The sequence below is a fragment of the Mya arenaria genome, chromosome 3 (assembly GCF_026914265.1).
Source record: "Mya arenaria isolate MELC-2E11 chromosome 3, ASM2691426v1".
Classification (NCBI taxonomy): domain Eukaryota; kingdom Metazoa; phylum Mollusca; class Bivalvia; order Myida; family Myidae; genus Mya; species Mya arenaria.
In genome coordinates, this window is record NC_069124.1 from 76,870,847 (window position 1) to 76,889,457 (window position 18,611).

Consider the following 18,611-nt stretch of genomic DNA (forward strand, 5'->3'; position numbering starts at 1 on the left):
GAATTGACCGAAAAGACAAAAGAAAATGAATTGTTTCTTCCATTTAAAACAAAAATGAAAAGGAATTTTATTTTCACTTTTTGGAAAAAAGTATATAGTATGTTTAAACATCAAGGATGGGGTTCCAAATTGGTTCAAAAACACACTGCAAAATGAAGTTCTGTTTTCTAAGTTCTTATTCAAAAGTAACCTCACCGCCACTGTAATGTACGTTTCTGAATGCAATAAGGCCTTTGAAGTTTATTAATTTCATTTTTATGACAGCATCGCTGGTGGTCGCCAGTTTTTTAACTAGAACGAATCAACCATATTAGCACAAGAAACTTTTGTGGTCTGTACTGATTGATTGATTGAATAAAGGATTGATTGATCTTTTTCAAGTTTGAGTGTGTTGTGCCCTGCTATGTTTTGAATATAAAAAGGCATTTTTGGTAAATCAAATGACCGATCTGGTAGGGTTATTTTTTACTGCTATAAAGTATTTGTAAAAAATGAAAAATGAAATAGGTTGGACCCTATATAAGGACCATTGCGAAAATTAATTACAACCTTAATCATGAAACTAGAAACAGAAAATTTGCTTTTTTGACTAAAAAGCACTGTACATATTGCATCTACATGATTGTTGAACAAAAAGGCAGACTGCTACAGGTATGCAGGTATTACAACAATAACCCCCTCTTGATTTCAGTGTGGTGACGGTGGAGCAGCTGAAGCAGTACTATGTGTTGATGTCTGCTGACGTAAAGGATGCGTACATGATGCACTTGCTTGATGTCTACTGCACAGACCATCCCAAATCCTCAGTCATGATCTTCACATCCACATGCAAGTACGTGCTTCACTGGTCAGCAATGATTCTTGTGGCTAGATATGATATGTAGTATTGTGTATAAGTTTTATGGACACTATCTTTTGTTCATGTTGTTTTGCGCATTTCAAGTTCAAATTTGTCTTTGCCATATCAATAAATAGATGTAAGATGGACTTGAAAGGTTAAGTTAATTAATTCACAGTCTGTTTTAATATTGCATACAAGAACACCATTTATAATTTTATGATAATTGAATGAGATAAATTACTGTGCTTGCTCATAATTCACAGACAGGCATTAAACTTTTTAATGCTGCAGAATCATATATCATCATTGAAGTTTGAGGCTGAGTGCTTCAGTCCGTTTCTGACCTTGTTATCTGCTGTTTTTATCAGGAAACTGTGCCAGATTAAAAGCCCCGTTTTGAATTTATTTTAGGTCCTGATTTTATTCCTTCTTTGTTTTTAGCTCTAGTGGCCAAAGGCCAGAAGAGCTTATGCGATGGTAATGTGTACGTAGTATGTGCGTTCGTGCGTTCGTGTGTCCGTGCGTCTGTAAACAATTGCTTGTGAACATGATACAGTCTTCAGTTTTAATTGTATCTCGATGAAACTTGTACAGTATCAAGATATCCATTAGAGCTGGGTTCCTTTCGAAAACCAGCCAGATCTGCCCATGCATGCCTAGATTATGGCCCTTGATAGTATAAAAAAATGCTATTGTGTAAACAATTGGTTGTGAACACGATACAGTCTTCAGTTTTGATTGTATCTCAATAAAACTTATACAGTTTCTAGATATCCATTAGAGCTTGGTTCCTTTCGAAAACCAGCCAGATTCGCCCATGAATGCCTAGATTATGGGCCGTGAAAATTTTAATGAAATGCTTTCTATTTTTAGCCAGGTCTGCATGAGCGAATTCTATTTTTAGCCAAGTTTACATGTACATGTAAATTCAAGTCTAGAGTTAAGGGAGACAATTTGCAAGTCTAGGATTTTGAGAGACAATTTGCTTTTTGCTTCTGCAGTTGATTTTGTGAATTACTGGTACTCTGCCTTGTTCTTGTTGAAAGCCCAAAAGCCATTTTTTAGCTTTAAATTCTGTAGTTTGTGCATTCATCTTAACTAAATTGGTTGTGAATGTTTAAGTTATGCACCTGGTGTCATTACTGGCCATACCCAGGGTTCACAGGTTTGGTTAACATAAATCTGGAAAGGTTTGAAAATCTTTTTGTGTGTTCGTGCATCCATCTCAGCACAATTGATTGTGAATGTTTGTTCAAATTGATCAATGTTGTCCTAGGATGCCCTTGACTTTGACCTTTTGACCAACTTTTTTTAACTTTTAAAACTACAGAAATTTTTACTATGAGTACAGTTTTGAAAGCATTTTTTTTTGTCAGATGACTTTTACTTGGCACATATTAAAATAGTTCATGCAACTAATCTGCTTACAATACTTTCTGGGCTCAGATGTTGAACGTTCTACGTTTTCAGGTAACCCAAACACAAAACATAAACTATATGTCTGTTGCCTTTTACCCATACATACATGCTCTGGATTGATATGACCACAAAAGCCATGCCAGTAGAGCATAGGCCCTTTTGGGCCTCTTGTTGTTGTTTTTTTTTACCAATAATCTGAGATGGCTATTTCAAAATAATCCCTATTTCAAAGCCAAAAAAACTGCCCCGATTTCGAGTTTCACATCTATTTATCAATCCTTGTTTTGAACTGGAAAATATCAAAGTTTTCCCACCATACTTTCTATAGCACTCAGGCATTGGCTTAAGGTGCTAATGAAGTTTAAGAATGACATAAAGCATGTGTATGTAACAAACATCGGTGTCAAATAATGTCCATTTTTTTAGGGTGGTGTAGTAAAATGTCTATCTCATCAAATTGGATCGGCACATTACTCACTGGACCTGCTACCGAGCAATCCAGAGAAGGGCCCAGTTAGCCAATTGTTTCTACTGTTATGACTGCATACATGTGAAATGCATACATGTGCTGTCATTTTGTTTTACATTCATAATGTGGTTTTAATTAAAAAAATATTAAAGAAGTAGACTTCTAATAACATATTATTTATCATTTATGAAACAATAATTCAACAAACACATATACTCAACATTCACTCAACATATTGGTAACCTGTATCCGACATTGCATTCTTTATGACTTAATATTTTGGGGCAACAATAATTCGTGAAGAACGCTGTCATTTTCAAAAAATTGTTAATCCGAAATATAGTTATTCCAATTTTTTTATCTAGGTCCCGATGACTTGGGATTAACGGTGTTTCAATGTATATTATTTTGATAGGAGATCAATTGAATTAGTAATAAAGTGCAGCTTTCATAAAAAAATGGGGGTACCATGCTTAATTTTCTGTATGATATTTAGCTTGGCTATTTGAAATATAAATAGGCTATACTACTTGGCCCGGCGTCTGCATCAGCGTCCAGCTTAAGTTATAGGGCTAGTTGGCATTTTTACTTATAACTCAAATAACCCTCATTCAATTCACTTAATACGTCACGCAGTTGTTTAGGACCATCACGCAATGAGGTTACTTAACTCCATATTATCCTAAATGCAAATTATGGCACCTGATTCAGATTGACTTAGGAATTAGTAGTTATAGTTTTATGGCACATTGTGTCAGGTTAAAGTCTTTATGGCTAGTTGGGATTTTTACTTAAATCCAAATACCTTTATTCAATTAACTTAAAGGGACTAGACTCCAGATGATATAATTGCAAGGAAAAAAGAAGATTGTCAAAAACTAACATAAAATTTATATCCTTGTGTTCAACGCATTGACTCTTACTTACTGATCTATCACATTACTAACGGCACATGTATCTTACGCAGTTTTTGGGTATTTTTCCAATTAAAAATTTACTTGGTCTGTCTACCACGTAAATACCAGTTAAATAGCGTCGATATATGTATCTGTATTAAATAAATGAATTTCGGGTATATATACTGTAAACTGGGAAACAGTACGCACTATTTTTAAATGAGTAAAGTCAGCTGAGACAGCAACAGAATATATTTTAATCATGTAAAGTGATATATTATAGGCCTAATACTAGCTTGTATTGAAAAATCTAGGCTTGTCTTGAGGAAATACTGTATTTGCACTTTTATTATGCAACGTGTACTTGTATGGCACCCAATCGTTTTAAAAAACTCTGACACTTTTCTCTGAAAACTGAATATTGAAAAATATATTTTCATGATGACCAGTTCTGTATTCATCTTGTAAGTGAACATGCCATAGTAAGTTTTAAAAAGAGAAAAAATAGACAAGATATCCCCATTTTTTCTTTTATGTATTTTGACCTTGAAACAAACTTGACCTTGACCTCAAAGAGATAATTCATGTATGTAAACACCAAACATGAAATAGATGCATGCCATGCATTTAAATACTTATGTCTAAGATTTATAGTGTTACACTTGTCCAATTTGCCATATTATTGAGACTCGATGAACTACAGTATATGTAAGGCAATGTAAGTACAGTAGAACATTCAGTTTATCCAAAAGTTATGAGTATCTTGATTGGACAACACATCTTCATTTGTTCCCAGGTACACCCAGATTCTGGGGATGGTGTGTCAGGAGCTGGGCTTTGACTGCGTGGTCCTCCACTCCATGATTCGACAAAAGGAACGTCTTGCGTCTCTCGCCAAGTTTAAGTCCAACCAGGTGAAAATCCTCATCGCCACAGATGTCGCTTCAAGGTGAGATTTTTCAAGGATTAAAGACTGGTCTTTTATGGGTAAGTTTTCCTGGCATGAACAGTTTCATATATTGAATAACACTTAAAAGCTTTAATGGTTTATTTATCTGAGTGCTAATGACATGATGTTGTTGTTGACGGTTTTGCTATTGCATTTTAAATGTCCAAAAACCACAAATTTTGAATTTATGAAAGTATGTTTAAATGTTCAGTTTTAGTGTAATTTATAGTATTTATGGTATAAACACCCAATAATTGTTTTTACATCAATCAGGTTTATGTTGTTCTTTATCTAAGGCTACTCGTTTCAAAACATCATAAAGTACATGTACATGTATATATAACTTATTAGGTAAAACATAATACCATATTTGGATTGCAAAAATATAAATCAAGGACGGTGTTACGAAATATTTGTCACGGTTGGTAATTAGAACAATAACATCTGGATTGTTATCATTACTTTAAAAGTTAAATCAAATAATTAACTTAGATATCAGTATTATCAGAATTGATCGGTTTCTTTGTTACTAATTTAACAGTATTGCGGTATATTTGTCACGTTTTTTACAGTTTCTCATGACCCAAGCACATTTTGTAAATAGATCACAAAGTTGTTGAACTGGACAATATGTAAGTGGAGATGTCTCTTTCTGTTGAAGTGATCTTGTTTAAACAATATTTATTAGCAGTGATTAGGGCAAGAATATTTTAGGGTGATCCTTTTTGTCTGCCCCAATAGTTTTTATTTGACAAAAATTTGTGTTGGCAAAGAAATCGTGAATATGGTTCCAAGTTTGAACATACTACACACTTTTTATAAAAATAATTGTTTAAAATGTGACAGGAGTTTTTTTTATTTGATTTTTATTAAATTATATACAAGCACCTGCCACATTTGTTTTGTTAAAACTGGATAGATATCTTAATGGGCTACAAGGAGAATTATATTCTTCACTGAATTTTGACCTTTTTTGTAACATTACTCGAAGGAATTCACCGATCTTTTCATGTGCAAATACCATTAGCATGATTTGTAAATTTCCTGGAAGTCCACAAGTTAATTTTAATATCATTGCATACTTATTAATCAAAGTGTGCTAATGCTGCACGTTTCTGCAATTAGTAAACTTAATTTGAAATAAAACCTTTCATGTTGTCAAATTAGATATCTGATGGCCTAGAAAAACAACTTCGTAGTGATTATTTGACATGATCAAAAACATTAATGGACATTACTTGTATTTACGACCTCTTAAGTGATTCACACTGCTCTGCAAATAGTGCGGTTATCTACTGCCAACCTGTCACACAAATGTTGGAACATTGTAGCTTAAATGTTATTTTAATTGTCCAAAAATGGTGCTTGCACCTGTGCTCCACCAAATGTGAGATTTGTTGGGGCTAAAGTACATTATTTAAATTGCCAGTTTTTTTTTATTTAACCGAAGAAAGTCTATACTAAAATGCCTTGTTTTCAATTTCATTATGTAATTTTATTGTAGTGTCATGCCTTTGAAACTTAAAGTAATAGTTTCATGATCATACCAGTATATCAGTTTGGACCCATAATGTGACCCTCATACCTAGCACTGAATGTGATATTGTGCCTTTTTTGGACTGGTAATTTTGACCCTTGTACTGAATGTGATATTGTGTCAGTTTTGTCAGGTAATATGACCCTTGTACTGAATGTGATATTGTGTCAGTTTTGACAGGTAATATGACCCTTGTACTGAATGTGATATTGTGTCAGTTTTGACAGGTAATATGACCCTTGTACTGAATGTGATATTGTGTCAGTTTTGACCAGTAATATGACCCTTGTACTGAATGTGATATTGTGTCTGTTTTGACCAGTAATATGACCCTTATACCTTGAATCAAATGTGAAATTGTGTCAGTTTTGACCAGTAATATGACCCTTATACCTTGAATCAAAGAGATATAATGGTAAATGTTTGGACCGGTAATATGACCATCACTCTTTAAACCAAAGTTGATGCTATGAATAAAGTCATATGAACTCCATACTTTGAACCGAATGTGATATTTTGTATGTTTGGACTGGTAATATGACCCTCATACCTTGCACTGACTGTGATAGTGTGTATGTTTGTACCAAATGTGATATCATGTATGTTTGGACTAGTAATATGACTCTCTCTGACTGTGATGTTGTGTATGTTTGCAGAGGCCTGGACATTCCGACAGTTGACCTTATCATCAACCACAACATTCCCAACAAACCAAAGAACTACGTGCACCGAGTAGGCAGAACCGCCCGGGCAGGTGAGAAATGTTTCATGTGTTTGAACTCTTTATCACAGGTCTCTTTATTTTGTATTCGTGCAATTGACTTTAAACTGCCTTATAGGATTGAACAATATAATGCCAGCACATTTGAAAGTTATTTTTGAAAGCATGAGTACATGTTTAATCAACTGGAAGTTACCTTATGATTGTTATGCATGTAGCATTAATTATGTACGAGTTCCTATTTTGAGTTTGCCAACCTATATGCAGGTCGGGGAGGGATGTCTATATCTCTGGTGACCCAGTTTGACATCAAGTTAGTCCACGCCATAGAAGCCACTGTCAGTAAGTATAAGTAGAGACAGTTACCCTCCATTAACCGTGCTCTCGTGTGACACAAACTATCACGGTTTCTATTTAAGCACCTGTTCTTTAGTCTTTTACAGAAGTTATAAATTATATTGTGATTTTAAGATCATTTGGTCAAAGGTCAAGGTCACAGTGACCTACTGGTGAAAACAATTTGTTAGGGGTAATCTAAAGCTGAAAAATGTTTTTCGCTCAATAACTAAACATGGCTTGCACCCAGGAACTTTATACTTTGTAAGCCAATGGATCATGACTAGTAAATGACCCATATTTATTTTTGAGATAAGTAGGCTAAAGGTCAAGGTCATGTTCACTATTGAAAATGGGTGAATAGGTCATACGTCAGGGTCACTGTTGGTTTGTCTCCAGTCCAAAGTACAATTTCAATGCTTTTTCAAAAAAGGAATCTTTAATTTTTCCCCAGAAAGTAGAGGTCATTTGTTATTGTTTCAGCAAATGTAACAATATCTCATCTGATTACCCACCCAAAAGCTCTCTTTTGTTTGTAATCTAGCATGTTCAAAACACTAGTATTATGAAAAGAAAACATCAACCAGTACTTAATAAAGTTATAGAACATGCTAATAATGTTTCGGTGAATTTTAGAGACAAAGATGGAGGAGTACCCGACAAAGGAGAAGGAGGTGATGAAAATCCTCACTGAGGTCGCCGTTGCACGCAGGGAGGCAGAAATTGTACGTACTGTTTGTAGAAGAATCAGTTCATGAAAACATGCCCTTGTTTTATGCATTGTGCAAAAACACTTATTTTTTCATAGTATTGAAACCATTCAAGATATTTATATGAAGCATTGTACCGGTACACAAGTTCAAAATGACAGTACCTCTAAGCATAAGCAAACATAAGGTTCTCTTGCTATCTCTTATCACTCTAGAGTACATATATTTTGAGTATAACCTTAAATAAGCTAAACAAACAGGTAGGTGCACCTGTGTGTGGTACTTCTCATTTGTAATTTTAAGATATCTGTATACATGCACATGCATTTGTATGATAAAAATATAGAATACTACAATATACATATACTATATGTAACTACACATGTATCAGAGATAGAAGAATAAGTTCTTTCCTTCTTTTTTAACTCATATGGTGTCTGTGATCTACACCATGGTTTAAATTTTGGATCAAATGCTTTGACTGATGTATATTGATAGTTGTTCTATACTTGGTATTCCCAGGAAAGATCTTGCATGTTTTGTATTACGTCAACCCAAATCACACATAATTTATTTTACAGAAGCTTGATGAGCGAGATTTCGGAGAACAGAAGGAGATCAACAAGCGGAAGAAGCTTATACAGGAGGGCAAGGTGTGTGTGGGGGTGGGGGGGATGTTTAGGGGAGCAATTCATCTAGTAATGGCATTAAAAATAAGTTTTTGATATTTATTATTAACACATTTGTATGTTGCATCTGCTGGTGGCTTTAAAACATAAATTAAGTTTCATCGCATCAAAACCTCAGGGAAGTAATCAAAATATTAAATTCGTTATGCAACGTTTTGATTATTTCTCTGACGTTTTGATTCGATGTTGATGAATTTATAAAAATTACATTTCATTATTTTTCCAAAAAACACTCAAAGCCAAGAGGAAATAAAGACATAACAATCTTAGAGCGATAACCGGATCTCAATAGATTGAGTTGCAATTCCAAGAAAAGACCATCATGACTAGAATCAATCAAATAGGAATACATTTTACACCTTGATTGAATAAAGACATGTGGTTTTGTGTTATAAATTTAAAATAATTATCAGCATGTGATATCAATAAATTTTGTACAACATGAGTGTTAATTATGGGAAACAATAGACATTAATAAGAAATTAATTTAAAATGTTGGCAATCAAACATGGGCCGCATCAAGCAATTTAGGGCCTTTCAAATTATATTTCATTTGATTGTTTATTTGGTGGATTGTTATTCATGGTATTTGGGTGAACGGATCTTTCAGGAAGCAATACTGAAATTTTGATATCACTTATATTATGAATGATATGTAATATTCAAGTATGAATGTGCATTGCACATTTTGCATTATATAGTTTGAAGTCACAAAAATGACGTCAATCACATGATGTCACACAAATGATGTCATAACAAAAGTACCTTAGGCCACACCAAATTGATAACTTGTTCATCGGATTTTTTCCAAAAAATAATGGGGTGAGCGAGCGAAATAATAATGAAAATATTTTGTTTTGCATTTAGCAAAAAAGAGGAGCGAGCGAAGAGCGAACAATTTTACTCACTTTTGCTCACATTTTATTCACTTATTAACTAAACAATGATATTGTAAACAGTACAAGAATAACATCCAGTGAAAGAATGATAACACTAAAAGATAATTCTATACAAATATTTGTTTTTAGATCAAACAAATGCTATTTGAGATCAAGCAAATGTATTTCTTTAAAATATTTAATAAATGAGAGAACTCAAAACCACAGTTTTTCAGTTTTTTAAACCTTTTTGATTTTTTTTTTTCAAAATACCCTATGCATGGCTAAGTTAAAGCCTGGACACAAGTGCCAATGGTCACAGCCACCTGCCTGCCCAGTGGTATATCCAAATCTATAAACTAGGATTTCCACTTTTCCTTAGGAAAACTTGGTTAAAAATAACTCTATTAAAATACATTGTCATATCTCATGCCATGGAAATGACTAGAGACAAGGTGACTTGAAAAATAACTCACAAAATAAATATAGGCATTTGCAATCAAATATAAACTACAGCTATCACTCTTGCAATGACTACACGATTGGCCTGGTGGTAGCCATCTTAGTTCTGGAAGAGAAGTTACAAAAATCCTACACCGTAATGTAAACCATTTCAGCACCAACTATGTCACAGAAAATTCCAGCCAGCGCCCGAGTGATTTTAGGCTTTCTCAGAAACGCCTATCATTTTTAAACTTGCAGATTTTCCTTATTTTTTTTAGATATCTTGTTCAAATTTAGACAAGTAATAGAAATACAAAAGACACTTTTACTTCTTTTGTACTGCAAATACTGATTGTGTCAATTTTCTTATATAGCAATAAAATATTTTAAGAAAATACAAGAATATGCAATATGTTTTCATAGACAAAAACCAATCAGCATAAATATTTAACACTTGAATGATTTTCATATATAGTTTAAATATACACATGAACATCTAAAAAATCTAAAAACATTTATTCGCAACACAAAGTGTGATTAAAACCTTTTTCCAAACACACAGTCTGACACCATTTTTTTATCCTTTTTGACTAATATTTACAAAATATACACATTCCGGCTTGTTTGATGTTTTTTTGTGAATGGTAAAACTCATGGGATTCCATGAAGCACATAGGAATGTCAGTCAGGTTAATTTTTAGCGTCATCCTACTGTCCACGAACATTGACTCACCGGGGACCAAGGCCTCCACCACGAGCACGCCCTCATTGCCTCATGGGGACAGGAATTTCATGATCCGCTGCATTGGAGGAATCTGAAATTTTAATAAGCAATATTATACATAATTGTTCATTGTAGTATAATGTAGTATGCATTACTGAAACAGTTTGATGATAACACAAGAAAAGTAGTGCTCGTTTCTTGGCCAAACTTTATTTTTCTATTACTGTACATGCATTGCATTTGAATTAAATAAACACTATACTCTGATCTGTAGCAAAATAAAAACAAACATGCATAAATCATTAAATATATATTTTTGAAGGCAACAAAAAATACATCATATTTGCTAACAACAAAGTTAAAATACACTCCTGAAGTTTTTACCTGGACAGGTGTAGTAGGTATCTGAATTCCCGTCAAACATGTCCGAACTAAATTCAAACTTTGGATAATCACTGTCATTCACGACAAAATTCAGCACTTCTTGCTCAGTATATAATTATATGTTTACTTTAAGCGGAAGCCAAATTAAAACAAACACATTTGTCCAAAATTTAATCAAACTTTAAATGGTGGTAGAATTGTCATTTGTTGACGTAATTTTCAAGAATCAGGAAATGAAATAAATGTTTTCATATTGCCAATTTAATCTCGATCATCTAGACGCTTGTATCCGGGTCTATATCGTTCATTGACTCTAAATAGAGCGGCTGCATGATTGAGACTAGCCGGTGCTTTGAACGAAAAACACGGTTATAAGGGAAAAGGCTACATTCTACTAAACAAATAAGCGCTCGTAAAAAAAACCAAACTCTTTTTTTAGATGGTGCGGGCGCAAGTAATGAAAAAATAATTTTTTTTTTTTTTGCTTTTCTGAAGAAATAAGTGCGGGAAATCCGATGAACAAGTTATTAATTTGGTGTGGCATTACTTAAATGATATGCATTATTATAATATTAATAATTCAACTAGCTGATAATTAAATTTTTATCCTAGCATAAAATTTATATAAAATCTAAATAAAGAACAGTTAAAAGATTTCTTTTAGCATTTTTAAACATCCAGTCATTTGAAACAGACACAATGAATGCAGTTCAAATAAGTCAGAATGATAGCTGTGGTTGCTATGGAAACATAAGTAAACTGTTACTTAATTGTCAGAAATCGTCAAGAAAATGATGTGCCAATGACAATCCTTTTAGAGATCGAAGTTAAGAAGAAAACACACTGAATAAATAATTATTTTTCACCTTTTATGAAAGATTACATCATTTGTAAATATTATGTAAAATGTCCCAAAATAGCAAGATCTTGCTTATGTATCTCAGTTTTGTTGTTGATTTTTCCGACCAAAGACAATAAGAATAATGTGATGACATTAAAAGGAATTGAGACAAGAACAGGGCTTAGTACATGTCACAAATTAGTTGAGTCCTTATTCAAGCTCATCTCTCCCTGGGCCAGTATGTTCTGACCGGCATATTGCTTACAAATGAAAGATGTGGAGACAATGTTTGTGTTCTTGAATATTCTCAGGTGAAAAATCATGTTTTTTCCTAATATCAAAGAAAGGACAAGACCATCCAGTGATTTAAACTGCCATTGCTGTTGCATAAAATCCTATTTTTTTTATCATTGTTAAGTTAAATTGTGTAATGGGATGTTATCTTTATATCATTTTTTTGTGTGCAAAGTATGATTTGTTTGAAAGCCATCTGTTCTGGTTTGGTATGAATTAAGTCCATCATTTTGTATCTGTTATTCAGTGGAACGCTTATTAAAGTTATTTTTATTATGTTTGAAATGGTGACTGATTAAATGATGGTATAACCTGTAACTGACACAATATGCATTATTGTTCCCACAAAAACTGCGTGGTAGGCTACATCAGTTAGGATATTTACGTTTGTTAGTTCATTATAGAGAATGAAAACTACCATTATTTTGTTGATGACCTGATTTGTTTGGCTGAACAGGAGTTATTGTGGAAGAGTTTAAAAGATTTATTCTGCAATTCTGTATTTAGTTGTCAAAATGATATTTTGTCTGATGGGATGGCAATATTTTTGATGTGTGTGCATCTCATTGCACCATTTAATTTGATAAATACATACTAATGATCTTAAATCTTTTGATTTTGAAACGCATAAGTACTTGAATTACTTACACAATCAATTACCTAAAAGAATGGTGAAACTTTAATTTTACCATAATTAGGTACAAAAATCCTCACGAAGTTTCTACAAGAATCTTGTTTATTCTTAAACCTATATAGATGGAATAAAAAGCAAGTTTTAGTACATTCTTAAAATAATTACTTTTAGGTCAATTATTAAAGCTGCACTCTCACAGATTGGACGTTTTGACAACTTTTTTATTTTTTGTCTTGGAACGAGCCAATTTTTGGGAAAATCCATGGAAACCTGTTATTTAAGATTGTTGACAAAAATTAGATCGCAGATTTTTATATTTCAGTTCAAAATTGGATGTTTTAGGCATTTTTCTTAAAACGTTAGTAAACCACAAAACATTAATCTTCGAAGGGAAATATGAAACATTATGATCTGATTTTTTGTCAGCAATCTTATATCATTGGTTTACAGATACTTACGCAAAAATTTGCCCTTTCCAAGACAAAAAATGGTAAATCTGTGAGAGTGCAGCTTTAATGGAACTAGATTATTAAATAAGAATTACTGAATACAACAGAATTCTTAATGGAATTGCCCACTTTTCTTCTAATTTCAAAAAATTTCAGGCAAATATCGTCTATTAAATGAAACGTAAAAAAGAAAGTAATAACATCTGTGTTAATCAATTTTAGAACCCAGATGAAGAAGAACGGAAACGAAAGAAGATGATTAAACAGAAATTCCGCAAACATCGGGCAAATATGGCCGTACAGGAGGAGCGGAAAATACAGAAAAGAGATAAAATTCTGGCCAAGAAGAAGCTGAGGGCCAAAGGGAAGGGAAAAGTGACTTGAATGTAGAGTTTTATTGTGGGAAATCATGTTTATCTATGATCCATGTGGGCTTTCAAAACAGGCGTGTGTAGTACTTGTTACTGGGTATTTTCTCATCTCCTGTATGCTGTTTTAAAAGCTGTATTCTTTTCATGAAAGTGTTTTTTCGAAATGTGCTAGAAAGATATATTAATGCTTAAATTTATGATCTACTTTATATTAAGGGATGATTGATTAATATATTATAATATCAAGCACACGTTTTGTTACTATATGTGAAGACAACTGCATTCCTGGTAATAATATGAAAGATTGAACGAACTGATGCCATCATTAGTATTATTTTTTCATTTAGATGGTGTTTGGGACAGTGTTTTTGACAAATGATGTGAGCAAAATAATGAATTACAGCAATGCAGTTTATGGGTTTCAAGAATATATAATTGCATCAGTGGAAGATTTATGGATTGTAAATTCCCTGAAGCTAATTGGTATGCAACCTATATTGAACTGCTTGATTGTAATAGATTACTGCAAGGTACTTACTATTATTGATTGAGTTAGCGATATTCTTTGACACTGACCTATACTTCATCAGTGCAACATGATGTTGAGAAGTGTGTTAACAATGAATGTGAGGGTTTTGCTGTTTGACATTAATAATGTTACTTCCATGAAGATATTGATGTATGTAGCAGAAAAAAATAAATTTGAAAATCGTTAATTTATGTGATTTTTAGCTCTACTGGCCAAAGGCCAGAAGAGCTCATGCGATGGTAATGTGTACGTAGTATGTGCATCCGTGGGGTCGTGCGTCCGTGCGTTCCTGCGTCTGTAAACAATTGCTTGTGAACACGATACAGTCTTCAGTTTTAATTGTATCTCGATGAAACTTGTACAGTATCTAGATATCCATTAGAGCTCGGTTCCTTTCGAAAACCAGCCAGATCCGCCCATGCATGCCTAGATTATGGCCCTTGATAGTATAAAAAAATGCTATTGTGTATACAATTGGTTGTGAACACGATACAGTCTTCAGTTTTGATTGTATCTCGATGAAACTTGTACAGTAAACCAGCAAGATCCGCCCATGAATGCCTAGATTATGGGCCATGAAAGTTTTAAAGAAATGCTTTCTATTTTTAACCAGGTCTGCATGAGCAAATTCTATTTTTAGCCAAGTTTACATGTATATGTAAATTCAAGTCTAGAGTTTAGGGAGACAATTTGCAAGTCTAGGATTTTGAGAGACAATTTGCTTTTTGCTTCTGCAGTTGATTTTGTGAATTACTCTGCCTTGTTCTTGTTGAAAGCCCAAAGGCCATTTTTTAGCTTTACGTTCTGTTGTTTGCGCATTCATCTTAACAAAATTGGTTGTGAATGTTTAAGTTATGCACCTGGTGTCATTACTGGCCACACCCAGGGTTCACAGGTTTGGTAAACATAAATCTGGAAAGGTTTGAAAATCTTTTTGTGTGTTCGTGCATCCATCTCAGCACAATTGATTGTGAATGTTTGTTCAAATTGATCAATGATGCCCTTGACTTTGACCTTTTGACCAACTTTTTTTAACTTTTAAAACTACAGAAATTTTTACTATGAGTACAGTTTTGAAAGCATTTTTTTTTTGTCAGATGACTTTTACTTGGCACATATTAAAATAGTTCATGCAACTAATCTGCTTACAATACTTTCTGGGCTCAGATGTTGAACGTGCTACGTTTTCAGGTAACCCAAACACAAAACATAAACTATATGTCTGTTGCCTTTTACCCATACATACATGCTCTGGATTGATATGACCACAAAAGCCATGCCAGTAGAGCATAGGCCCATTTGGGCCTCTTGTTTATATTATGCCTGGGTATTGAGAGTGCTGCTCTCATAGACTTACCATCTGAGCTAAGTATGACCGGATGTTTTTTGGTCTGACTGGATACCTAGTATTACCTACACTGATATTACATGGCATTTCCATAATATGTGAAACTTCTGTTTTCTTCCTAGTTATCATTTTGTGTAAACCTCCTAATACCAAAGATTTAAAATTCAAATCCAGAGGAACTGCAGTGCAATAGCAACAGAATAAAAAACACTCCAAATCCTGTGTATAAAAATCATATGTATGTCTAAGGTCATCCAATTTGCTTCATGACTACCTTTTGTTTTTCTGGTCAGAATTATAGGGCCACCAAAGCTCACTTGCTTTTGACTTAGTTTAATATTCATGATAATACTTTTAATTCTATTCTGTTGCTGATTTGAATGTATAAGGTACCAGTGGTTGTCACAATTACCTATTAGTTGTTTTAGTATGCACCAAGCTCACTCCAAGAATGTGGATTCTTTTGCACTGAAGAATATATTAATGTTATCATTAATGCGTTCCAGTCAATCAATCAAATGAAAACAATTTTGATTTATATAGATCAGGCTGTTTTTTCAACAAAAAGTTTGATGAATTGTTTATAGCCGTGGTTGGATTGTGCAAAAAACCTTTATGTTAACCATAACTAATTCGTTCAAGATAATTATGCATATAAAACTGGGTACAGATGTTGCATGACACCATGAGCAAATGGGTAGAAGCCCCATGGCCTCAGCAAAAATGATTGTTGAGATATGCTGTTTTATGGACTCAAAAACATCTGGCAATCATCGGCAAATCTTGTTAAACAAATATGCTGAACATCTCAAAAGTTAGTGAATTGAGATTTTCATTTTGATAAACATTTTATTTATTGTACTTTATTTTTTGAAATACAACAAGACGTATATAGCCTATTTTACAAGAAACATTAAAGTTGTTGGATAAAATTTAAAGTTGTTGGAATTTTTTTATAGTTGTTGGATAAAATTGCGATCTCCACCCTCCTACTACAAAGGTTTTAATACGCTGTTCACAGGATGGGATGTATGATAGTTTTACTTGCGGCGTGTTGTTTGATTAATTACATAAGTGTTCAAGCGTCATGGAATTTCGTCAAAATTTATATGCTTTGATAAGCAGCCATGTCGCCTATGTCACTTCAGAGTAATGATCCTTGAATTAAAATGAAAACTTATTAACATAGGTTGCTCTCTAAATTTGGCTTTAGGTTCAACCACTTATCACCAACCTTGCTGTCCTATAAAGTGGATGGGCATATTTGCGATAGTTGGCACCTTAATTTGTAATAAAAAAGATGGTTAACAGCATTGATAAAACTGTTTGCAATTGCTGGTATGATACTTTTAATTTAATGAAAACAGTTATCTTTGAGATTTTAGGCTTAGCATTCATTCATTTTATTTCAAGCAATTTATATATTGTAGTTGTGTCCATTGCTGAAAAATATTGTGTTGCATGCATATTGCATATCAAAGATTATTGAACCTACATTCATAAAACTACCGGTATATAGTAATGCTTATCAGCATGGGCAGTTGTGCACCTTGAGTTTGGGTTGATTCTTCGTTGGGTCAAACAATAGTTATGACCCTTGACATGGAAAACAATGGTCTAAACAAACTTGTGTTGCATGCAGATAAAACAGTATTGCACTTTCAGTCTTGTGTTGCATGCAGATAAAACAGTATTGCACCTTCAATCTTGTGTTGCATGCAGATAAAACAGTATTGCACCTTCAATCTTGTGTTGCATGCAGATAAAACAGTATTGCACCTTCAATCTTGTGTTGCATGCAGATAAAACAGTATTGCACCTTCAATCTTGTGTTGCATGCAGATAAAACAGTATTGCACCTTCAATCTTGTGTTGCATGCAGATAAAACAGTATTGCACCTACAATCTTGTGTTGCATGCAGATAAAACAGTATTGCACCTACAATCTTGTGTTGCATGCAGATAAAACAGTATTGCACCTACAATCTTGTGTTGCATGCAGATAAACAGTATTGCACCTTCTCTCGTGAAACATATCCTAGTTATTGTTGGTCAGCATGAAAAAAAATATCTGAAACATCTTGGTCAGTATGTAGCACCAAAAACATTTCGCAGCTTGGGGATTTTTTTACATTCTATAAAAGCTTACCGGTTAAATCTCAAGAACTATTATTTAAGGCTGATGGAAATTCATGCAAAATGAAAATCCACTTTGTTAAAAGCATCTCAATACATAATGATAAAAGTATGCAGTTGCTCCTCACATTTTTAATCATTACTGTATCCTGGCAATGTCAGACTTTTATTTAAAGTATATTATTGTTGTGGTTACTCTACCAATAATTTGCCTGCTGTTTTCAGATATAAAGCCACCACAGTGGGGAATTTTAAGGCAATAATGGCTTTTAGTTTTCATGTTCATTTTGCATCCCACCTGCCCATTTAATTGTTTAGAAAAACAATAATAAAAACACTATCTATTACATAATATTTGATCGAAGATAATTGTCCTATTAGTGTTTAAGAATGACAAATGAACATAAGGATAAGCTATATTTGTTTTAATAGATACACTATTATATGAAGATCATTTTGAGATCTTATGCAAAGTTCATATACAACTGTACGTGTACTTTTACAAAATGCTATTTCCAGTATAAAACTAAAAGGCTTTTAATGTTAAACTGTAAAACAACTGAAAAAGCCTATTAAAACATCTACCGGTAAACTTTAATTTCCATGTATTTTAAGGTTCAACAATTTCAAGCAATGTTTTGATCATGATTAAAACACTTAAAGGGACTTTTCCTATAAGGAATATCAGCACAATTATTTAATAAAATGTTTTACTCTGATATCATAATTGTAAAAAAATACCAAAATGTCAAAAACAAATTGAGTCGGAGACCGGGTTCGAACCCGTGTCGCCAAAATTGCAGTCTAGTGTTGTATCCACTGTGCTACCAAGGCTACCCTAAACGAGTGGAATATTTCAGCTATATACCTGACTTGGTAATATCACGTGATAACATCGACTAGCCAATAATGCATAAGAAATGAATTCTACTAGGTAGACTTACCTAGTTATCTTTTTTAAGGGAAAAATACGAAATAATCGCTAAAAGTAAATTAATTGTAAACTATGTAG

The 18,611-nt window shown here is 33.3% G+C and overlaps 1 protein-coding gene across 2 annotated transcripts in view; it reads left to right on the forward strand.

Annotated features, from left to right (window-relative positions):
- Positions 1-14,302, forward strand: part of LOC128228027 (probable ATP-dependent RNA helicase DDX49) — a 32,433-nt gene extending 18,131 nt beyond the window's left edge. For both annotated transcript variants that reach the window (XM_052939053.1, XM_052939054.1), the window contains exons 5-11: positions 692-832; positions 4,422-4,574; positions 6,768-6,865; positions 7,100-7,174; positions 7,805-7,893; positions 8,460-8,531; positions 13,438-14,302. In XM_052939053.1, the coding sequence (XP_052795013.1) occupies positions 692-832; positions 4,422-4,574; positions 6,768-6,865; positions 7,100-7,174; positions 7,805-7,893; positions 8,460-8,531; positions 13,438-13,599 (790 nt within the window). In that variant the 3' untranslated portion in view covers positions 13,600-14,302. The remainder of the gene's footprint in view (positions 1-691; positions 833-4,421; positions 4,575-6,767; positions 6,866-7,099; positions 7,175-7,804; positions 7,894-8,459; positions 8,532-13,437) is intronic.
- The last annotated feature ends 4,309 nt before the right edge of the window (positions 14,303-18,611 follow it).